A 24338-nucleotide genomic window follows, 5' to 3' on the forward strand; every position below is an offset into this window, starting at 1 on the left:
TTTACATTTATTGCCGTATGACCTGATGCTTTATTCGGCATGGATTTGTTGCAGTTTGTTGTCCAAGTAACTAGGACTACGATAACTAGAGCTTGGATGAGAGACTTAAAATTTGCTTTCATATGGCATGCGAACGGACTTGAGTAGCTCCTTCAGTATTGGCATTCACTTTGGGCTTCTGGTCCTGCAGCATTTCTTTGGCACTGAACTTTTGACAGCTGTGAGCCGTGTCCCATTTCGCCACATTAAGCATCAGAATGAATCCTCTGCATGCGATTTGTTCATCTGGGGGGAGAAGTGAAGACTGTCTGAGGAGAAGGCCAGCAGTCGTGGCAGTTTCACTATCTTTCCTTCTCTCATTTCTAAGGGAACTTTAATAAGCCTTGCTCAGCATATACGTTTCTCTCTCTCTCTCTCTCTCACTCCTACGTATGCTACTGTTTTCTGTCTGCTGCACACTCTTTCTCATCTTGAAGGTCTGACATGAAAGCCTCCCCTCAGCCCTAGTTGAACACAGACATTTTTACTGCCGCTTTTAAGATTTTCTGTCAGACACACTTCACCTGGTTGTAATTGTGTAGCTGCCCAATTAACTCTGTGTATAACTTTCTGGTATCCATTTGAAGTAGGGCAACACAGTGAACCTAGAGGTAAAAAGCATGTGAACCTTGACAGTATATTGAGAAGCGTAACCACATGGAACATTGCCAGCATTGCTTGGGTGTGGTTGCAGAGTCTTGTGGTAACTCGGGTTCTGAGACAAAATGTTTGTTGACATGATATTTATTTTGCTGTCTTGATGTACTATATATATATATATATATATATATATATATATATATATATATATATATATATATATAATGCATTTTTTTGGTCCGATAACTATCTAACATCTAAAAGAAGAGAGTAAAAGAATCTGGTTTAAAGACGTTGAGCAATCTTTTACAGAATTCTACCAAATGGGCTGTTCCCTTTTGTTCCCTTGTGTAATCTAATCATTTTGCAAAGAGATCATCTTGTGTTGAGGTTTATTTCAATGTAGAGTCACGCCAGTTATTTTCAGCATTGAAAAGCTGTGGTGGATCCTGCCTGTCAGAATGTACTCATAATGTCGGTTCGAAGAGCAGACATAGCATCACTCCACCACACTTCAGAGCACCCACATGTTCCCTTCCAGAAATGTGGTACGAGTAAACCCAGCTGAAAGAGGAACTGCTTTTGCATTCGTCCATTAAGGCATATTGCTACCAGAAAGTAAAACTGCACAGGAAAAATCTGCAGAGCAAGACAGAAGAAGAAAAGGGAAGTTTCTGCTCTATGTTTCAACAGAGATGTTTCCTTTCTACCTGCTGATAAATCGGTGGTCCACCACTGAAAGGTTTGTCACTTTGGGTCTAGGTTCTCCTACCACTCATGTTCTAAATCCTTATCGATCTGAGGTATGCATTTATCTCAAGCAGCTGGTTGAGTGAGGAATAAATACTGTGCAGATAGCATTTGTTCTCCAAACTGCTAGCACGACTTTTAACAGCTACACTTCCTTTGAGCACCATTATAGCAGATGCTACATTAATGATGTGTAGGTGATAAGTCTATTCCCTCATACTTAAAGCTGAATGCCTCAGATTTAGTCATCCTTTCATAACACCGAGCAACACAATTTGAATGGTTTGTTTCACAAGCTGAAATATTTGGCCCTCACAGGACTTTTTTTTTTGTTTGTAGAATAAACAAAATTGGGGGGTGAAAAATGATTTTACCTTATTCATAAATAAGGCTGTATTAACAATGATGTACAGTGTATGATTTTTGGATATATTTTGTCATATTTGGCCTCTCTGTTGTCCAACTGTAGTATGCCAACACAGTATCCACTTTTCATTTTCATTCACTTTTCCAAACTATACATAATGACAGGAGGCTTTACTTGAACAAGAAAACTATAGGCGATGGCGAAATTCTGAAAGTATGTTTGGTTTCAGCGTTGCCAGAAGCAAATCCGGCAGCAAACCAGTGTAAGGGAGCAAAGTCTTGGTAATGGTCCGTGATAGTCTCCCTTGGGATATCCTGCTCTGGATGGGCCCCTGGTTACGGAGAGTGCCGCTCTCAACTCTGGAGTGAGCGTGTGGCAGTGTCCCGCACCTGCTACTGCCAAACCGCAAAAGGCTTGCTTTTGAAGCGGGCCCACTTCCTGCCTCTTGGCCAGCGCTTCCTGTGGCCTGCCCTCGGTCCGGTTGATTTTAAATGCCTTTAATTGAGCTCTTGGCCTGGGAAATCGGAGCCTGTGAGCTCAGAACTGCTGAAGAAAACACCCATGTTTTCATGGGCATTTGAATTGCCCACTACACTGTGACCAGGTCTGTGGGCAGGGACGTCTCCGAGAGGGACACCTCCACCTCTGTCATACTGTTTCCCTCCTTGTGTCCATCCCCCAAAGTGATTTTATTGGCCAGATATGCAGGGGAGTAGTATACCCAATCCCTAGAGTCCATTCGATCAAAGTTAAATCTTGTTGATATGACAGTATTTTTCTACGGTCTGCTTTTCTTTGGGATTATTGCAAGGAATGCGTTTGTCCTTTCTGAGAAATCAGCAACTTTATGACAGAAGAACATTATTATTCCCCACTGCGTACTCTGTATTTCACCACAGCTTTAAGGTTTTGATAGTGATTTAGAGCAGAACGCCTGACCTCCCCCTCAGCCTCCAGAGTCCATTCACGGTGTCCTTCCTCTCTCTGTCCTGTGCCCAACAAGTCTCACACTAGGAGCACATGGTTCCCTTCCAGTTTGAGGTCACAGCCTCAACGAAGACGAGATTCTGCAGCTCGAGCCCATATGTACGTGATCGCCGCTGTGGACCCATTCTGAGAGAATTATTGATGACCCCGTGGGAGGGTTGAGCGTCGCAGGGCGGGGGGGGGGGGGGGGGGGGGGGGGGGGGGCGAACGGACCAACAGTGCCGCCGGACAGTGCAGCACGGCCCTGGTGTTTCATCATATTTCACGCTAACGACTTTGACTTCGAGTTCGGGCTGAAATTACACTCTTATAGAGCGATCAGGCAGTCAGCCAGACAGACATGATGAGCCTATATGTCAGTGCCAAAGGAGAAAAGGAAATATTGACTGCAAATGTGTGTGTGTGTGTGTGTGTGTGTGTGTGTGTGGTGTGTGTGTGTGTTCATTTCTTCATGCTTAATGCTTTAATAAGAAAAGACAAGGCAGCTGAATGACAGGTAATTGCCGCTAATGAAGGAGTTGCAGGCATGTAGAGAGGTGATTAAGGGCTTAGGGCGTGGCAGCCACAGGCAGGTCTAGAGGAGATCCATCACTGGGCTGCCCAGGCAGAGAGATGGAGAGAACCTAGAGGCCCACCCCTGATCCTCCCAGACCTGCCCCAGACCTGCCCCAGACCTGCCCCCTTCCCAGTGCACACATCGCTGTGTCTTCCACTGCAGCCACAGCAACACTGAATGGTGCCATCAGCCCGCATGGCTGACATGTCTAGCTAATGTATTCTGCTGCACACGCACGGCTGTGTGGCAGGCGCCTCTTCTAATTGGATCATTTCTATTCCGCCACCAGATGCCTTTGCCGCCTCAGCAGAACTGCACCGTTTTACGGGTTCTGAGCAGTTTTCATTCCGTTTTTACCCACTAATGCTTTCTGCAAGTGTTCAGTTGTGTCTTATCTAACCATTACGTGTCTACCGCAGTGGAAGAAAGCCATACGGCCATAGGTGCTATTTTTAAAGGAGGCATTTGAAAAGCAACACATTTAAAATGGCAAACATGCCATGAAGTGGATTCGTTAATGTAGGACGGCGTCAGGTCTTCAGCTCCAGCTGGGACCCTTTTGTCATTCAGTCGACCCCCTGATTTGTTCCGCTGGTTCTGGCATGGTGCGACAGCCTCCATATTTTACCATATCTTTACAGGGTGATGAACAGCACTATTCCACTGATGCATAATGTGCAGTGGGAAAATGCGCAGCTAGAGGGGGGGGACATTCAAACAAGCACATCACGGACTCCTTCCCTGTGGAGCACCTCTGAGGAATGGTGTGCAGGGAAGATCACTGTAAGCATCAGTTGTGCGGTAACCCACCGCCACGGACGCACACCCCACGAGTACAAATACACTCCCTTATTTCGCTGACACGCCTCACCCTGAATCCCAAGTAAAATTAATCAGGCGGGGGTGGGAATCCTCCTCGCAGAGAGGGCTGACCTACCCCCATCTCCTAAGATCTGCCCTAGAGGAGGGGAGAGGCCATGTGACCCTCTGTTTTGCTCTGAATTCAAGCAAACCTTGAAATGCTCTGGCCAGAGCTTGCTCAGGTAATCGAGCATTAACCAAAACTGTGAATTTCACCTCATCTCCGAGTTGATTGGCTGATTGCAAAAGGTCACAGTTAATGACTTCATATTTACTTCTATTCAGTATTTCAATGTGGGGTCGTTTCTATGGGAATAACTATGAACCCAAGGGCTGTTCTTCCAGTGTACTGTGGGCCCTAGCCGAGCCTGGTGCATGCTGTGATAAATTGCTTTGTTGCACACCGGCTGGATGTAAAGCCATATTGGATTTCTATTTCATCTTTGCACTCCCTTCTGCCTCCAGCAGTTCTCCATCCAGTCTACAGGGGGCGAGTGTTGCTCGACAGCGCAGCCATAGGACTGGAGGATGTACTGCAGTTTAATCTCCATAGTGGTTTTCCATGTGTGGAGGGCACAGGCTCCTGCAATATCCTTTTTTCTGCCCAACTGCCCCCCCCTTGATGAGGGAGGGGTGGGGAGTTCTGGCAGGGGCACACAGGCCTTGTCTCTGCTTCTCGTCTCCGTCTTGCATTAAGGAGCGTAGTGGTGGAGCCACGAACATCAGGGGGCCTTTTTACTGCCGATGCAATAAAATGCCTCAAGATCATGTTTTAAAAAAAGCTCGCTTGGTATGCGAAGCTGTGTACATGCGGAGGTCAAAGGTGAAGCCAGGGCCTGCTCATCACACTGTTCTGCCGTCATTCTGGAATTTGGGTGAAGCAATCAAACAAGCGAAAGTAGCTAAATCTTAGCAGCTCGTATACAGTTCGGCAGTCTGTGCTGGTCTGCGGGTGTTATAAGGGAACAGTTGGTTGATCTATGGCAATATGTCGGTGTTCACTGTCACTGCTATGGGTGCTTAGCATTGTCGCGCAGCACATTCACAGAGTGCCGCTGAATGAATCATCCATTCAGTAGTATGATTAGCACCTTGCTGCCCCCTGTGTGTGTGAGAACATCACGAATCTGCTGAATCAGTCTGTTTCTCAGCCCATCTCTCAAACTCTGTTCAGATATGAAGTGTCAAATTGAGCTACTGTGACAGTGAGGGCCCCGCTTCTGTTTTTAGAGGTGTGTGTGTGTGTGTGTGTGTGTGTGTGTGTGTGTGTGTGTGTGTGTGTGTACCAGAGGGTGTGTGTGAAAGTGTGAGTACGAGAGCTGCACACAGAGAGCATTGTTTGGCAGTCCAGTGAGGCAAAGCAGTTTGCTTCATTCAGTGCAGTGGCCAAGTGTCTAAGACTGGGCAAATGAGGAAGAGAGGGAGAGAGAGAGAGTAAAAGAGATGAGAGAGGACAAAGAGAGGAAGAAGAGAGGGAAAGAAAGAGAAAAACAGGGACAGCAATAGAGAAAGAGATGGAGGGAAAGGGAAATTGGGGAAGAGTGGGGGAAGGGGGAGAGATGGACTCGGAGAGAGGGAATGCGAGAGAGAGGAGGGAGGGGTAGAGAAGGGAGGGTATGAGAGAGGGAAGGAGTGGGAGAGAGAGAATGAAAGATGAGTGAAAGAAAGGAGGAACCTGTCCTCTTCTCATTTTTACTTTCATCTCCCAAATTGTGAATTTGGAACCTGTAGTTTATTCTCACACACATTTGCCTCTCTTGGTCTTGATTTTGGTGTTTTGAGCACGAAACGTGTACAGATCTGCTAGTAGAACATTAACAGCTTTATCAGTCTGCTGAAGTTTCATTTCCTGGTTCAAAGATCATCTACGTTCATGCCACTTCGGACCCTAAAAAGTCACGTGAGGCTGTTTGTGCTTTGCATGTATTAATGAGACTGGTCCGTATGTAGCAGGAAGTGTTCCTGTTCTAGAGATGTCGTGAGCAAACCTCTCTCTGTCATCACTGGAGGAGTAGAGGTTCCAGCTGCCCACGCCCGCCTGCTCTGCCCACGCCCGCCTGCTCTGCCCACGCCCGCCTGCTCTGCCCACGCCCGCCTGCAGTCATTTTTACCAATCCGATGCAAACCCACGATGAAAGGGGAGGTGGCTGGCATGCTTCTCCAAACCTGCCGTGAGCCAGAAGCCATTTACCACAGGGAGACGCCAGCTAGGCTACCTGCTGCTTCCTGTCTGTGTTGTCTTGGTCCTGCTCCAGCCTGATACACCCTGCTGTGCCCCCTCCGGCCAGCTCTTACCCCGCCACCGTCCCCCTGCCCTCGCGGGGGGAAACTGCCCCGTGGCGATCCCCCTCTTGACCCTTTGTCAGCGTTACCGCTTGGCGTCCTCCGGCTTTGACCCCTCAGACCCGCGTCCGGATCTCCACGCGCATCAGCCCGCTAATGAGGAGGTGGAAACGGTGTAGACATGCCGCCGTCTGGGCCTGCATGCCTTTTTTGGGGGGGGGTTGGTTTTCACACCAGATGATTAACCCCTGGGATGAGCACTGTTGCCATGGAAACAAAGAGGCAGCTGCTTTAACGGGGGCTGTTTTAATTGGAAGCCCGTACCGGCGCTCCTGCAAGGAGGATGCTGATTGGTGGATCGGTTGTCGGCGGTCTCGCCCTGCCCTGCGGACCGCACGGAAAGCAGCGCTCGTAACGAAACCAGCCAGAGCTCATTAAGCGGTGTGATGGGAGCGACCCGGCCCACGCGTGAGGCCCGCCCACTGGGTAGAGCCGGAAGGTGAGACATGGTCTCCTCCACCCCTCCCTCCCTTTCTGCTCACACCCACACATGATGGGACAGCAGCTCCTGACCAGGGTCCAGCAAGGCCATGAAGAGCATCGGAGAAGGTTGGGAGACTCCATCCAGTCAGCCTGGCTCATCCAGAGGATCTCAGTTCTTCTGCCGTCACGTTATGCTCCACTGAACTGGAATCTCGCGCTGTATTAAACGCAAGTCGGTCATGTTGTGCTGGAGGGGGATGTAGTGGTAAACCGGGGCTTACATCTGTCTGTCAGGGTTTTTTTTTACCAATCAGATTCAGACACCTGAGGTACCACAGCTAGGATACCTGCTGCTTCCTGGTTTTGTTCTCTTGGTCTGCGACACCTCGTAAGAGATATTGCTGATATTTCACTAATAGATATTGAAGTTCAACATAAGGGATCTTGGCTTAAACCTTTAATGTGGGACGTCTTAACAGAAAATCTTCAAATAATGAAGCTAAACGGTCCTTATTGTTAGCCCTGTCCTAATGTATTTATTTATTCCCAGTTAGGTATTCCTGACCTGCCCGTGGTGTGGCCATGAGAGTTCTGCAGTGGACACGTTCCCTTGCCCCCTCACTCCCTTGCCCCCTCACTCCCTTGCCCCCTCACTCCCTTGCCCCCTCACTCCCTTGCCCCCTCACTCCCTCGCCCCCTCGCCCCCTCGCCCCCTCGCTCCCTCGCCCCCTCGCTCCCTCGCCCCCTCGCCCCCTCGCCCCCTCGCTCCCTCACTCCCTCGCCCCCTCACTCCCTCGCCCCCTCGCCCCCTCGCCCCCCTCGCCCCCCTCGCCCCCTCGCTCCCTCGCTCCCTCACCCCCTCACCCCCTCACTCCCTCACTCCCTCGCCCCCTCGCTCCACGGTCACACTGTGGGGCTTGGCTGGTCTGCAGACATTCACAGCATGTTTTCACACCTCGTGTGTTCTGCTGTGCAGCACGCCCAGTGTGTAGCCACATGATAAATGCACAGCTGAGATGCCACGGGCAGCCAGAGGGACGGAGATCCTGAGAGGTTCTCACAGGTGTTCTGGGTGGAGGTAGAGGTGGAGCATGCTGTCTGTCTCCCTGTGCTGGTCGCAAACCCAGCTGCAGATCTCGGCCAACCTCTCCAAACATTCCTCTAGAAATGGCTTTTCCATTCTCTTATTTTCAATGGCATGAAACGCACTGCTATGCTGAATCCCAAGGGGGGGGGGGGGGGGGGGGGGGGGGGGGGGGGGGGAATGCTCTTCCTCTCTGAACTCTGGGGTTGTGTGTTTTGGAATGGACGTGCGTAGACCAACACAGTCTTCATTTTGCTTCGGCGGTCGTGGTTGCATTCCTTCCAGTGTCGTTTAGCACGCTCGTTAGATCAAACCATCCCACGAGTTCTGATCAGTGCATCGTCACTATGGCAGTTCAGTATCCTGTACTTGGGAACGAGATGTTCGGTGATCTTTCTTCAGCAATGTCTCTCTCTCTCTTCCACGCACACACAGACGCACGCGTGTAAACAAGCTCATGGGGTACGTGCATGTCCTGATCACTGGCCTGGGTATGGACACGCCTATGACACGGTGGCCCCTCGCACACCGACAGACGGAGGAGATCGCACGCTGGGAGCATGAGAACATGCTGCCCCAGACGACTTTGGCAGCTCCCTCATCCCGGCCCCCCAGGGAGGGAGGCGGGGCCGCGTGATGTCCATGCCGTTATCATATCGGAGCATCCATCTCCACGCCTGTGTCGGGTCGGGCAGGGCGGCTGAACTTCTGACCTTCCGCCGGGGCACTGCCATGCGCTTCGCCGCTCCTGGTGGTCTGACCCGTGTCCGCCAGCGGCGTGTCCGTGTAAGGTGGCACACGCGTCTCCCAGCGCGTCCAGGAGACCAGCTGTGTTTTTCTGCTGTAATGGATGCGTCTGCTGTGGTTTTAATATGACTTCCTGGAAGAATTTGTGACTGTAGGAGTTCTGGGAATGGTTGTTCTTTGGAGACCAACATCCCTCTTAAACCCCCCCCAAACATGTCTTCACTGACTTTAACAAGAGCCTAACAGACGTATGTATATGTACCCACCCACCAGTGCATGTATACATTAGCATGTAAAACCGCTTTAAAGCTGACTAAACATTTTCTTTGTTTATAGTGAGCTATGCTACGGTCGTTTGTTCATATTCAAGGCAGTCTGGTTTTTTTTTTATTTTTTATAGACTCGTCTGTGGGCCTTTTGTTGACGTGCAGCATGCTGTGATCCTTGCTTGACGCGAGTGTACACATCACACCTACTACTCGAATCTTCCTGCTACATTTGCATATGTCCTTGAATAGTATAATAAGCTTTTTCCAAACACACGCACGCAGCCCGAGTGAGCTTTCACATTCAGAACCCAAAGAGCCACATATATTAAAATAAGGCTGCCATGCTGCCTGTGCTTTGTGGGATTTTTTTTAACGATGTTTTCCAAGGCTCACTCTCCCTGCACTCCAGTGTCTGAGGGAGGGGGGGGGGGGGGGGGGGCAGTACCCTAGACGGGTTCTCTCTCCCCTCGCTGATCCTGCTTGCTGTCTTCCTCCTCTCTCCCTCAGCTCTGACACAAAAGCGTCTGGGCCTCTGCCACTCTCTGGGATGCCTGCCATCTGATCCTTATCTGTTCTTTCAGTTTATGGAGGTGGGGTGTTCTCCGCTCCCCTCCCCGCCTAAAAATAACTCCGAACAGCGGCTCTATTGAGGCCGTCCTAAGGATTTGGATCGTTGTCAGTTCAAACTGGCCTACGTGTGGGGGCTGCTTATTGAAACACCCAGCCACCATTTGTTTAGATGGTTCCTCAAGACTGCAGTATACGACATAAACGGGCTACGCATGGGATTTTTGTAGCTCACATACAGGATTTGCCTTTGTGCGCCCCCTTGTGGCTACTGAAAATGCGTCACTGATGGAATGCAACAGTATTGCTCGCTGTTATTTAGATGTTTGCTTGTTGGTAACTTCCTGATAATGAGGTTTCAGACAGGAACTGCGGTTTTATCACTACTAAAAGTAGCTGACATAAACGTTTAGCACGATGACACGTGTTCAATGTTCACACTGACGGAACATGAAGGAAGTCATATGGCTTGTTGCCATTACAAATGCACACTTGCTTTATATTTTGTTTACATCTCTCTCTCTCTCTTTCTCTCTCTCTCTCTCTCTCTCTCTCTCTCTCTCTCTCTCTCTCTCTCTCTCTCTCTCTCTCTCTCTCTCTCTCTCTCTCTCTCTCTCTCTCTCTCTCTCTCTCTCTCTCTCCTCTCTCTCTCTCTCCCCTTTAGATTCTCCAGTAATCTATGCGTGGCAAATGCACTCTGCTCCTCACTGTGATGTGTAATGGCTCCTGCACTGGGCACTCCATGGGGGTCAGGGGTCACAGGTTGGGTGGCGCTGCTCGGCGGAGATCTGCCTCTGGTGGGCCTGCTGTCCGTGCTGACGGCGCTCCTGCTCCTCACCCTCTTCCTGCTGCTGTGTGCCGGCTGCCAGGGGTGAGTAGCGCCCGGCCCCATCGGCCCCCCCGGTGTGGTCACCCACGTGGCGCCCTTGATTTCAGCCACTCTGTAAGGTCCCTGGGCCTCAGGTTCTGATTCCCATAGTGCTGCCTTTAAACAATGTCTATTGTTACAAGTTCTTCAAAAATACAACTGAAGTGAATAGTCACGTATTTCCCTGCGTGTTCCAGCTCATTGAGTGTTAGCAGTCCAGTGTTACTGTAGTGCACGATCATTGTCAAATTGATACTACTGGCGAACTGACATGCAGTTCCAAGCCAGTTCTTTATCTTGAAGCATATGGATCAAGGTAATTAATTATCCACATGGGGTTAGAGCAGCATACTATAGGTTCAAATTACAAATGTAATCAACTTCCTTTCAGCAGTGATCTTTCTCCCCCCCCCCCCCCCCCCCCTCCCCAGGCAGAAGAAGTCAAGCCAACTCCCCGGGGACCATGAGAACCTGATGAATGGGGTATGTTAGCATGGCTCTTTTCAGATGAACAATCTTCACTCTGTGCCTGATTGCGACTAGTCATACCTTAAGTGCTTTTCGTCACAAAAGCATTTTCCAATAAGAATGCGATTAAATGGCACAGGCGATGGCCATCCAGTGGTGGGGCCCTGGGGGGGTTGTGGGTTAGAGGGGAACCCCCCCCCCCCCCCCCCTCAACGGGGCTTCGTGGAGCTCTTGCTCAGGATGAAAGCATGAGCCAGGCTCATAGCTAGATCAGGCCAGGGCGACCCCGGGGAGGAGCAGCCCGTCCCTGAGGAAGCGCCCTCTGCAGGGAACCATGGGCCGCTGGGAAATCGCCATTTAAGACACGAGGTTAAGAGTTCAGCACAGTTTAGCAGTGAGCGTCTATGAAAATCACATTGGACATGTCATGTGAGAAATGCACTGGCGAATTGAAACTGGTTACACACACACACACACACACACATACATACATACAAACAATAGGCTGTGTTTTGTTGTTCGCTATAATCGTCTCTAAGTGGTTAATTTCTTGCCCATTGGCTCTTGCATGTGGCTTAGGCCAGTGTGACCCACCACCAAAACATTTTGGTCGGGTTCTCCTGAGGTAACATGTTCCAGACCAATGAAGGAAGAAACCCTCTCACATTTGGTCATGCATACTGACATTTATCACACCTGCCAGCTCTGTTGTCTGTTGTCGGCCTTAAAATTATTTTCTTATCTTATCTTTGTCTTTATGTATTTTCCATTTTATGTAAATACTGAATTAGATGTACGATGGGTTAGGTGGCTGAAAGATCATGTCGGGTTAATGTGAAGTGAGGGTTTATGGATGGTGGTAAGGATTTTGGTGAGAATCCGACATAATATCTCTCTAATCGCATCCTGTCACGTGTGGATACGAAGCCCAAAGAGAGTGGAGAATCATTTCTTTTCAAAGTGATGGATATCTAGAGGGCAGCCTTTATCGAATAATGTATGCCTCGTCAGGGAAAACGGTGAGGAGGTGTTCGTTTAAATGGCAGTGTCTGACAGGTTAAATGGAGTCTTTGTCTTCCTGTGACAAGCAGAGTGCCTCTTTGCTTTAACCTCCTGCCTCGGTGGGATGTCGTCACAGTGCCACAAGGTGGAGCCATAGAGTCACTTTCTGGCTTCCTGTGGTTTGAAAACAAAGAGCTTCATCCACTTGCCTTTTGTCCTCAATATTTTAGGCAATGTCCATTTCTGGCAATAAGGATAGCAGGATACAATAAGGGTAGATTTGACTTTATCAATCGGGGTTTGTCTTCATCCAGGTATCGGAAAAAGAGACATGTAGTCAATCAGCAGAAACGGGCAGTCATGGTACTGATCTGGTGGCCAGTAGCTCCCACAATGGGCCTCTTACAAGTGGTACAGGTAAAATGCTAATATTTCAAGTCCAACTTTCTTATTGCACACACAATATGCATGTTCCCTATTTTAACCAGTTAATTCAACATCCACTTTGAGAACCACTCACCTTGTACTATACACCATTGTAAAGGGTCCTTCTGTTTCTGCATTTGAATGGGTGTGCAATTACTTGTCTGTTGGCATGTGGCCGCCACCCTTAGCTCTTTGTATCACTGGTTACATTCTCACAAAGCAATAACCTGCGTGGTGCCATGTAAAAGGCATTTCTAATACAGTGGTGGGTGGAAGAGATTTGGCGTGTGTTGCTGCTGAATCTTTCTGCTCTTCTTTGGTGAACAGTCCTCACCGACACCATGGACACGAGTCCCCACCCTTCAGAGGAGATGCTGTCCAGCCTGTCTGAGCTCCGCTCCTCCAAGTGTCCTCAGGACCGGGAGCTGCCCAGCATTCCGGCCTCCGGTGCTCTCCCGGTGTCGGGGGCGTCGGCGGTGCCCACCGACGGGCCCGGGACGCTGAGCGACGGCACCTACGAGGTCCTGAAGGACGGAGCGTCGCGGGACGCCAGCATCGAGGACTCGCTTTATGAAACGGTGAAGGAGCTGAAGGGTCCGGGTTCGCCCGGCGCCACCGCCGAGCCTGCCGTCCTGGCCAACGGCCTCCCGAGCCCCGGACCGCCCACGCCCGAGCACCGCTCCCTGCCCAACGGCGCCGAGTACGCCTCCGTCAACCTGAAGAAGAAGAGCCGCTACAGCGCCGACGTGGAGGCCCGGCGCTCGGCGGCCAGCGCCGCTCCCGAGGAGCCCGAGGAAGAGAAGCCTCCGCCCATACCACACAAGGCGCTGGACGAGTCCGACGGCCCGAGGGTCAACGGCCTGCACAACGGCCAGGTGAGGGGGGGGGATGGGAGGAGGTGTGTGTGTGTGTGTGTGTGTGTGTGTGTGTGTGTGTGTGTGTGTGTGTGTGAATGGAGAACAACAGCCCACGCCAGCTGCTTAATTATGAGCTTTGACGCGGCTTCCCGAAAGCCCAAAGCAGCCATCTGCAAAGGGGAGTGGATGTCTCGCACCGCGCCAGGCAACAGCACTGCGTGGGGCTTCGTGTGGGTGCCAGGCCCGTACACGCATGCACACACACGTACAGAAGCGTGTCCACACACACAAATGCACACACACATACGTTGGACACAATCCCACACGCACCACGTCTCTCTGCTGGCACCAAACTAGCTTTGGTCTTCGCTTTGTCTCCAGCCAACCCCCCATTCTCACTTCTTTTGTCTTCATCCCTCCAGTCAATTAGCTGCTTGCTAAAGAAGGTTCCGGCACTCCGACAACTGTGGGCCAATCTAAGAAAGTCAGGCCTGCCTCTCTGCTCCCCCCCTGCACGGGGGCACCTGCAGCCTTCCAGCTTGACCCCGCCCCCCTTCCCATGGTGCACTTGTGCTCTAAAGTCAGCAATTTCCTCAGTCCAGAGGTGCTGGCCGCTCCTTCCGCCCCTCCCCCTCCACACCCATATGTCTGCGCCGAGCCCGAGCTCGACCCCTGCAGCCGCGTGCGCATGCATGCCCGAGTGGGCCGGCGGTGATTTGTCTCATCAGTCAAGGCAGTGTGTGTTGGGGACGTATTAATCTCACAGAGCCAGATGTTCTCCAGCTCATTGGGAACTCTCCAGCATGTGGGACTCTTGGGCTGGGCTTATGACACCGGCCAGTCATGTAGCTCCATATGAAAATCCTACAACTATGATACCAGACAGCTTGTTGCTTCTTAAACTCCAAAGTGCAGAAAGTCCCATTTGCTCTTTCTGTGCAATGGCACCGAATCGAAGGCAATATCCCTAGTAATGGCGTTCACGCGTAATCAGCCACTCTAGGGGTGTGTGTGTGTGGGTGTGTGTGTGTGTGTGTGTGTGTGTGTGTGTGTGTGTGTGTGTGTGTGTGTGTGTGTGTGTGTGTGTGTGTGTGTGTGTGTGTGTGTGTGTGTGTGTGTGGAGTCTATCTCCAGCACTGGGCCACAGGCACGCGCCCTGCCGGCTGCCTGACAGCCCGCCTCCGTGATGAATGGGACGGGGGAGTGTTTCAACGTGCAGGGTCGGTGTTTGCGTGCGAAACCCTGTCAAATAGTAGTGGGACACACACACACACCCACACACACGCAATCAGGCTTGCTGTGTACACAAATACACAGGCGCGCGCACACACACACGTAAGAGTAATAGCTTCACGTTAAGCTGATCAGTGTTCCATCATATATTCTTGTGAGAGACTGTGTCCTGGTGCAAGGACGTTGGGAATTTTAAACCTTTCGTGAAAATAAACTCGCCGTCCTCAACCTGAAGGCATCGTCTCCTTCACAGACCACGTCCCAGTCATGCAGTAGCCTCCCATGCTGCAAACCGTAAGGTGAAGTTAAGAAGGCCCATGGCACCGTGTAGCGGCGGTGTAGAGATTGCGACTGTGTGGGATGTTGTGTGGTAGGGCGGGGCGGCTTTGCCAGTGGGACGACATCTTAATGAGCTGTGGCTCGAGGGGTAGTTGGCACTGTAAGGGAAGAGCCCCACGTTTATTAAACACCAACATCAGACGCGGCTGGCGTCGCGGGCGGGCTGGTGGCCCACCTGTCGGATGGAACTGTGCCTCTGCAGTTTTGCAACCGGCACATCCAACCAACGTGACCGTCGCGAGACTGCAGAGTGCAGAAGTTCCCTCGTTCGTGTCTAGGGGAAGTGCAGAGGGTTGGTAATGGAGGCAGTGTCAGGATGTGGGCTGTGGTGCAGAGAGGGCCCCCCCCCCCCGGGTCCCCCATCATGGGCTGAGGGAGGTGTGTCCCTCACAGTAAACTGCAGATCAACACGCCGGCCCTCCAGCGTGCGTCTGCCTGAGCACGCTCCGCTGTGCCACGGTAGAGAAGCTCGTGCTTTTCTCCGTGTTATCCAGCGTCTGTCACTCCCAATGGCCTGTCTCCCAACTCGCCGTGCCCTTTTTCCAGAGCCAAACGTATCACAGGCTATTAAATTAATTGCTTTGCTAATTGAACTAATATCAAAGCACATCTCAGAGCCTGTGCACTTTGGATAATTTGTATCAATGTAAACACACTTTCGAGTTCACCGAAGCAGAGCGCCTTCATTTCAGAAATGTCCCTTGCCTGCTACTTTGTGCAAACTGAATTTCGTAATTTCATATTAAGCTATTGTTAATCTCAGCACACTGACAGCAAAGTGCACTTTAACCATACGTTCCATGATGAGCAAACCACTGGCTCCAAAATTGATATTCCTCGCAGACGAGCAAGGTGTTCATTATTGACTGGCTATAGGATTTAGTTTCTTAATTAATGACTCACGAATCGATCCCCTTTGTGAGTGTACAATAGTGATCGCCAAGATGGGGAAGCAGTATTCAAGCACTGGAGACTGTTAAATAAGGAATGAGTCCCTACATTTCACTTTAATGAAAGCTGGATGGAGGTGTGTGGAGAGCTTTTTTTTGCTGTATGTAAACTGATCAAATATAGATAAGTTCTAACTAATGATGTAATGTGTTATTGTGTTACAGTCACATTCACTATTGTCGAGCCCTCTAGACCCCGAGGATTTGGTATCACCAGACCAGGAGGTAGGTTACTTCTAAGCAGTTATCTGTTTATTTCCCTGTTTCATCCTGATTTAGATGTCAAAATGCACTAAGTATTTATGGTGTATTAAAACAAAGTGTTGGGCCCATTAAAACCGAAATAAAGTCAACAATTGCTAGTGTAAACCAACAGAGTAATGACATGCCACCTTTACTTCGTTTTCTGGCCTATACATGTGTTAGCCAGAGAGGCTAGCGGTGGAAATCCCTTCATCACATCTCACTCTCCTTCACCTGCAGCTCTCAGCCATTTACTCCACGGTGGTGAAGCCAGCGGCGGAAGAGAAGGAGAATGACTATAGCTACATCGCAGACATCGCGGGACTGGGCTCGGACTCGACCTCCAGCGACCTGTACGCCACCGTGAGGGACTTGTGCCCGTCGCCACCGGGCGAGCCGCCCCTCGAGGAGGCCGCGGAGAGCGTGGACCCCGGGTACGAGTCCATCAGGATCCCCAAGGCTCTGGAGGAGGAGGAGGAGGAGGAGGAAGAGCAGCGGGGGAATGGGACAGCAGAGCCAGACTACGAGAGCGTGGGGGAGCTGGGTCTGAACAGGGAGGCGTCCCGCCTCTGAGCCCCCGCCAGACCTGCCGCACGTCGGCGGGCGGGGTGAGGGCCGCACGGCACCGCCACTCAGCAGGCCCTTCGCGTTCAGGAGTTGGGTTTCGTACTGACTCGGTTTAGCACTTACCAACCCAGACGCAATGTGATGACGCATCGCTGCATACTTTGAAGTCGTGGTGCCACACACATTGTGTTCATTTTTGTAATAGGTAATGACCCAAGAAAAACTTCCTGATGTTGAGGCCAGTGGTGTAGCTACCAGGGGGTCAGGGAGGACCAATGGTCCTGGGGCCAGTGGTGGTGTGGGGGACTGGGCCCCTACATTTCCAGTTTGATTCCTTCCCATTGGGATTAGACTAAGCATATATAATTCACAAAGGGATCCTTTATCTTAACAACATCCCTCACTAGACAGGATCAACATACACTGCTTTACACAGCCTGGTGTTCATTTATGCCACTCTACTCTTAATCATAGAGTGTCTTATTCATGGTAGACAAATGGACATATGTCTCTTAAACCGATCTTTCAAACGTGATATATTCATTATTTTATTTAACTCTCAAATTCTAAAACATGAAAGTATTTCCATTAAAATATATCAAAAATATGTATTTTATGAAAATATGCACATAGCATAATGTAGTAGAAGAAAAAGTCTTAATTGGCCAATAGCGTGTTAGCAATTATGCATATTTATTGTAGTTAAAATAAGTAGACTAGTGCATTTAGGTTAACGTTTAGGTTAGTCGATGCTTCAACGTTTTATGTATTCTGTGCTGTGTAGCTGTGAAGAAGCGAAGTAAATTCAAGCACCAAAGCAGAGGTCAGAGGTGAAAAGCATGGCTGCATTAAACAGACTTGCAGACTTAAAATAGATGCTTACTTGAGAAGACTGCACAGAGTAGGACTGTGCAGTCCACTGAAAATGTCAGAGCCAGGAATTTGGATTTGAAGACTCGTCGATGATTTTTGTTGAGTATAAGGAACATCGCATGAACCTCAGTAAACAGAACGTTGACTTAAAAGCTTACAAAATAGCAAGCAAAGCTTACAAAGAAACAAGCAAATTGTCATTTTGTTCATTTCACACACACACACACACACAGGGAGCAATGATATCTTTTTGCAGTGAGGCCAGAAGATCCTAGATATGCCACTGGTTGTGGCACTAATGGATTCGGTATTATTGTTATGTTGATCGTTCCTTTTGCATACAGATGATTCAGTTTTGTGACCGTCACAACAGTCTTTAACGAATGTCGGACTGTGATGGTTATCGAAATATTTGGGTACTACAAATGGAGGCGTCTCTGCTGTGCCGTCGTTACGACGCTTCATTCATGTATCGCACACTTAGTAGTGTGGCCTGCTCCTCCCTCACCCCTCACCCCCTCACCTCTCACCCCCTCACCCATCCCCCCGCTCCCTGTCGCAGGACAAATATGTAGCTACTCTGTGTGAGCACAGCGCCTATTAAATATAAATTAAATGTTTTTTTTTTTTTTTACATTTATTTTTGTGCCATTTGCATTTGCAATCAGTCTGTCTGTGGGGTTCAAAGTCAGAGGGGCTGATTATAAAATCACCTCTTTATGGTACATACAGAACTACATCCACAAGGCTGACGGGCGTAGCAAAAGCGTATCTCCTTGCTGTTAAGTTCTAGAGTTCTGTAAACTGTTCATAAATTATTTGTGATGTTGAGCGTACAAATACCCATGTGTGTGTCAAAGAAAAATCCTCAGAAATTTGTTTAATTTAGCAGTATTGATTTAAAATGTATCAAATACATTCATTATTGAATGCCTAAGTGGGTACAGTTCCAAAGCTGTAAAAGAAGAAAAACTGTGGTACTGCTACACAGCAGTTGTCTGGCAACTACAGCACATTGTGTTCACAGTTAAAATATGAAGCCTTTTGTCCCTCCGGATACGCTGGTTATCATACTCAAGTATCCTGCAAAAAGACACTGCATATGACGACATGCCCAGACATGCGTACCTACAACTCCAATTGGTTTTTACATGTATGACACGTAAAGGTTTGAATCAATTGACTCTCTAAATGAAGGTTTTCTTTCTTTAAGGGTGGTGAAGCACACAAACTGGCGTGGTAATCTGGATGCGCTGTGACTGCCTTAAGGGAATTTCTGCAGGTTTTTTGACCATCAAAAAAATATACATGCACTAGCTGAAGTGTGATTGGTGAACCAGGTGCACTATACATTGGGTCCTGTTTGGTGAAAATGCAGTGTTGTCAGTGCGATTGCTTGTTTTGCAATAATGGTACACTTTGTTGGTACAAACTCCTGTATTGTGAGGGTACTTCCTTTATTTAATATCATTGTGAACCATTGTTATACTTCAGTGTGAATTCAGTGTATTTTAGTTGTAAAAAGTATGTATGATTGCATTTTATTATATCTTTTTAAAGTGTTGTTTGCCAAATAAATATTGCAGTCATGCTGGAATAATAACGTACTGTTCATGTTTTTGTATATCCACACCTACTGCACAATCAAAAGTACCTTATACAAGAGGTCAAAGTGTCTGTTCTCTCAAACCAGAGCTAGGACTGTTGCAGTCTGTGCTCAAATTCATGAAAATATCAAAATGCATCATGGGCCTAAAAGCCCAATATTAGTCTTGCACAACATGGCAGTTGATGCCATCGCAGTAGACCTCTGCGGTCGCACTTCTAGAAACAGGACATTATCTGTAATGGTACTTTAATGCAATTACATTTACAGTGCAAATCTAACATATTACGCAAATTTCGATTTCCAGTAGTAATAATCCAGCAGTTCTGCTGCAATAAACAACAACATGGACATAATTAACCATAATTATTTCTATTTATTTAGTAGGCCTTCGAGAGAGGTCTGTTTGGCGGTGCTACTACCGCGCCCCCGTGCACGCGAGCAGGCACGCGACACGGCGCAAAGGTAAACAACACAGCGCAAAGGTAAACAACAGCTTCAACACCGACAACGGTGGCGAGTCCAGAACTACCACCCAATTCATCCACCCAAGACAAAAGTCCTTTGGACTACACCCTAGTCTACTCGAGGCGGACAAACACGTCGACACGGCACCGCATATCGCTCCGCTCCTCCAGCCTCGCGTCATTGTTTTGAACGGAGCTCCCTCCCCGCCTTCTACCACTTAGTATTGGGAGGGAAACTGACACGCGGAGGCGCGCGTACCCGCGGAGGAGCGCGTAACCCAGTGGAGGAGCGCGTAACCCCGGCGGAGGCGTGTACGCCGCCAGCCAATGGGAGCGCGGATCTGCCGCGAACCCGCACATGTTTATAGCCAGAATTCCGCCGGTAGAGGCACAGGCGCGCGGAACACCGTGCGGAACCGAGTCTTTCCGTCGCGTTTGAATCCGTACTTCGACACCAAGGAGGGGCCTCGCGTGTCGTTACAGGACGAATAACGGCTAATTGAACGGACTTGAACACGTCTTGAGTCTGGGGGGTCACGCGCAGTCCATGGTACCGGTCTGCACTTTTTAAACGGTAAACCGGTGATGTCCGTTGCGGTCCGACACCAGTATGCCGTTCCGTGTTTTCACGTACTCTCGCGAGCTTAAGGGAACGGCTGGGAAAACAAACAGGTCGAAAGAAGAAAGATCGCTTGCCGGTCGGACGAAGGGGTTATCGAGCAAAGAACCGCTATCTTATGCATCCGAATTATTTACAGTATTTTGCATTAATTAAACATGCATCTCTGCGTCATCGTCGCCTTACACGAGCTTGGATCACACGTCGAACCGGACCCCGCTGTCCTCTAAGATGTTGTCGTCGTCCCGTGTTCGTTTTGCATCCGAAGAGCGCGCATTCATTCAACTGCGATTTTGTCATCTGAATTTCGACACTTCCCCGTATTAAAACAACGCATGCACCGATCGACACGCATCTAATCCGGGATTTGGGACATAATCGTAATCGTAATCTAGCTATGCATACAAGGCGCCTGGTGAAACGCTCCATCATAGGAAGCCGCGTGTACGCGCCGGGTCCGACGGGGGAGGCGGCACCGCTCACAGGAGTGGTGCAGGCTGTCAAACAGGAGCCCAGAGACGGTCCGGCCGGACATCGATGCAACGTCTACACCGTGCTCATGCAAGACGGAAGCCTGAAAGAATATTCCGAAGAGGAAATTGCCATCGGATCCGCTCAGATGGCCGCGAAGGGGCCGCTGAAGTCGAGCTTGAAGGTGTGTGGGACCACCTGGGCTTGTTTATGTTTTTGCAGCATTTTCCAACCCCGAGCCTCGTGCCGGTCTACGCATCGGTCACTGTACTGGCTGTTACACCAGCATGCCTTGTACTCGGAACAATGAGAGCGGTGTTTGCAGCGAGGGGAGCGATGCATGCTCGTAACGCACGGGATAAGTGTTTGGAGTAGCGGCGCGTGACAGTGGATGTTGTCCTGTGCTGCTTGTGTTTGACCTGATGGGCAGAGCGCGCGCGCTGCAGCATTCTGGACAGCAGCATCAGCACCTGTGTGTGTGCATAACAACCTCCATCCTCATCTCCATCCTCGCCCCGATACCCGGCTGGTTAGGATTTTGATGCTTGTAAAAAAAAAAGATAATAATAACAATTCGATTATTTAATTTCTGGCTGCTTGTAGTTCTGGTCTGTTTTGTTAGACATTATTAATCCTTTTTATAATTGTAAACAAGTTTTGCATTAACGAATTGTAGTGAAGGTAGTGTTTTACACAGTGTAGGACGGTGCTTCGTCTGGAGTTGATAGCTAACAAAGACTTTTTAATGACCTAATTGACTTCAGTTTAAAGGTGCAGTGTGTTGTCTCGCAAAATGTCAAAACAAAGAGGCTCAAAACTGTAATACAAATGGCTAACTACAAAAAACACAGATTGCAGTTGATCACAGCAACTGTTGGACATTTGTCAGTGTCTCACTAAGGGTTCTAGGATTGCAAAAAATCATCAATATTTTATATTACATCATGGTTACACTGGTTGATTTAAATAGACACATTTGTATACATTTTGGTATATTTTGTGTTCCTGGGTTATTTGTTCATGGAATACTACAGCTCTACCACTAACATCAAAAGCAACATCAATTAGTACATTAGTACATTAGTCCAGACTACCCTGCAGTAGCACCTCAAACAAGACATGTGGATGTAGGTGGTCACCATTTACTAGCAAACTCGCCACTACTCTGTTCGTGTGTAGTAGCTGTGGTCTGCTCAGGGCTGACTGTGTTTAGTGCTGTAGTACTAGTGCTGGAACTAAAGTCGGACTAGAAGCTGAGACGAGGGGCCGGCAGAGGACGTGGACCTCAGGTGGGACAGGCCGTTCCGACGCAGCAGCCGTGACTGCCAGCGGGGTGTGTGTGTGTGTGTGTGTGTGTGTGTGGGAGCCCCTGGCCCTGGCAGGGTGCCTGGAAGCCCGCCTCAGCCTAGGGGAATGCCACTTGTTGACTCGTGTGGGGAGGGGCTTTTGCGTCGAATGCTGATGCATGCAGGCCCCCAAGACAAAGGCGGGCAGTTGTTGTTGTTCTGTCCCTGTTTTCTTTTCCACCCTTTCATTCCATTAATGGGGCGTAGGGAAGTGATTCTTTTTTTTCCCTCTGGATGGCAGGATTATGGCACTGAATGGCATGTGTGGGGTATGAGCTTGGCCAGGGCCGTGATGGATGAGCAATCTTTTGCCACGGCAGACGGTCATCGCTGTGGTCATTGATGTGTCTTAAGAGCTAGATTTACTATAGACCATAACCATAGCCCATTGCTAGACTTTACTATAGACTATAAGCGCAACCCCTTGCTTGGCTTGAAGGCTTGCCCAACTGAGGGAGAAATAAACATTTATTTGCTAGTCTTAAGTGGTTCTTTGTTAGATTAAAATGTGAGCCGATATGGAGGGTGGTCTCCGACCAAAATGAAGGCTGGTCTCTAACCAGCATTAAATGTCTTCCTAGTGTGTTCAGCTCAGAAAGGCCATACCACAGTGAGTCATGTGAGCAGTGAACGCACGGGGATCGCTTTTCTTTTGTTTAATCCATAAAGTGGAACACTCATCTCATCTGTATGCATCGTGCTCTCAAATCTAATTAATTCTATAGAATTAAGACATGTTTAATTTGATTTAAACCTCAAACTGGTTTGATAAACAAAATGTGTTTGTGCACATTGGATTATGAATTTCTTGATTGACACAATTAAATTATGACCCATGGGCCCATTTGATCATTTTAAAGTGTTTACACTATGTGGCTGGTCTTAGCTGAAGGAGGGAAGTATTTTTGTCTGTCATTTTGAGCGGGAGAGTTACAGAGAGAGGGAGGGGGAGAGAGTTAGAGGGAGAGAGGGAGGGAGGGAGGGAGGGAGGGAGGGAGAGAGAGAGTGTTACAGAAGCACCGAGACTAATGGTGTGATAAATATAAACATGAACTTGTGAACTCTTTCATGTTTTGACATCCATGTTTCATAGTAGAGGACAGTTTTGACATGCCTAATCTAGTCTTGGAACCTGATCTTCTTTAATTTCATACCTTTATTAAAAATGTTATGTTTACTCTGTGGGAGATGTATGATTTATTTGAATTAAACATATGGACATTCAGTATAATATCTTTAACAATAACATCCCTCTCATTGAATGAGTGTATTTATTGTTGCATATACTTTGTTGAAGCATTCTGATATATGGGTAGGTTTTCATGTAGTCTTTTATCTCTTTGTACTTATTAATCAGACCAAATTGAAAAAAATCTCAGAGTATGGCGTGATGAACTAAGGCTTTTCACCGCATCGCACTAATCTTGTTAATAGGCGATAATGATCCGGACGGTGTGGTCCTTGCTGTAGTATCGGTGGTGGTTCCGTCTCTCTCGCCCCCCCGGGGTGGCTGCGTGGGGCTGGGGACCCCTCCAGGTTAGTCACGGCGTGGTGGAGGCATGCGAGGCTGCCGTGGGGAGGAGGAGGTCGGTGCTCGGGCCGGACAGAGCGGCGCTGCCGGTGTCTTTTGTGCACGGCGGGGAAGCGTGAGAGCAGAGGGGTTTAATCTCTCTTTGTCAGCAGTTCGGAGATCTGCGCAGAAGCTCTGCGCTGAGCAAATAGGTCTGCCGTCTGGGGAAGGAAATGTCTTGATCCAGTTTTTTTGCTCCAGTGTGAGTATCGATGCACGTATTAAACACTAATGGCCCCACAGCAGTGTGTTTGCTGGTGCATGTCTCTCTTAGCCTAGCATTTGCAAACAAACAAGCTGTAGTCGGTGACTGGTTCGATGCTTGCCAGTAAGGTAAACAATCCTGTAGCGTCTGGCACCGCTTACAGGGGAGAAAGTGTGTGCGTGTGCGTGCGTGCGTGTGTGTGTGTGTGTGTGTGTATAGGCGGGAGATCTTCTCCTCCACTCACTGGGCTGCGTCTGTCTTCCCACTGCAGAATTCCTGTAATGGCAGCCAGCGGGACGTACCGGCGGTGTGCCCGAGCTCGCAGAGGGGCGAGAGCGCCCCGTTTGGCCGCGAGAACGCCGAGGAGCCCAGGCGGCCGGGACGGGCCCCCGAGCAGGACAAGGACCACACCCGCTCCGTCTCGCTGCTGGAACAGAAGCGCAAGGTGGTCTCCTCCAGCATCGACGTACCCCATGCCAGGTAGGACCACGCCGCAGACACAGCGCCCCTCGCAGGCGGGCGTGAGGATGAGGCCCACGGGCGGTGCTGGGAGTTTTTTTCCCCTCTACATTCAGTGTGTACCCTGCCTGAGTTGAATGGGAATATTAGCTAGTGGTACCTGTGCCAGTTCAGGA

The 24338-nt window shown here is 49.3% G+C and overlaps 2 protein-coding genes across 8 annotated transcripts in view; both read left to right on the forward strand.

Moving 5' to 3' along the window:
- The window catches only part of pag1 (phosphoprotein membrane anchor with glycosphingolipid microdomains 1), a 29529-nt gene extending 10513 nt beyond the window's left edge, over positions 1-19016 (forward strand). For 2 of the 3 annotated variants that reach the window (XM_077008624.1, XM_077008626.1), the window contains exons 2-7: positions 10258-10464; positions 10893-10944; positions 12246-12348; positions 12685-13232; positions 15902-15961; positions 16220-19016. In XM_077008624.1, the coding sequence (XP_076864739.1) occupies positions 10313-10464; positions 10893-10944; positions 12246-12348; positions 12685-13232; positions 15902-15961; positions 16220-16552 (1248 nt within the window). In that variant the 5' untranslated portion in view covers positions 10258-10312 and the 3' untranslated portion in view covers positions 16553-19016. The remainder of the gene's footprint in view (positions 1-10257; positions 10465-10892; positions 10945-12245; positions 12349-12684; positions 13233-15901; positions 15962-16219) is intronic. The other variant, XM_077008627.1, reaches the window with a different exon arrangement.
- A 518-nt stretch (positions 19017-19534) lies between these two features.
- Positions 19535-24338, forward strand: part of znf704 (zinc finger protein 704) — a 29523-nt gene continuing 24719 nt past the window's right edge. The window contains exons 1-2 of one of the 5 annotated variants that reach the window (XM_077008629.1): positions 19535-20766; positions 23975-24183. In XM_077008629.1, coding sequence (XP_076864744.1) covers positions 20509-20766; positions 23975-24183 — 467 coding nt within the window. In that variant the 5' untranslated portion in view covers positions 19535-20508. Of the gene's footprint in view, positions 20767-22954; positions 23701-23974; positions 24184-24338 lie in introns of those variants that run through there. The other 4 variants (XM_077008628.1, XM_077008632.1, XM_077008631.1 and 1 more) reach the window with 4 other exon arrangements.

This window comes from Brachyhypopomus gauderio, chromosome 6 (assembly GCF_052324685.1).
Source record: "Brachyhypopomus gauderio isolate BG-103 chromosome 6, BGAUD_0.2, whole genome shotgun sequence".
NCBI lineage: Eukaryota > Metazoa > Chordata > Actinopteri > Gymnotiformes > Hypopomidae > Brachyhypopomus > Brachyhypopomus gauderio.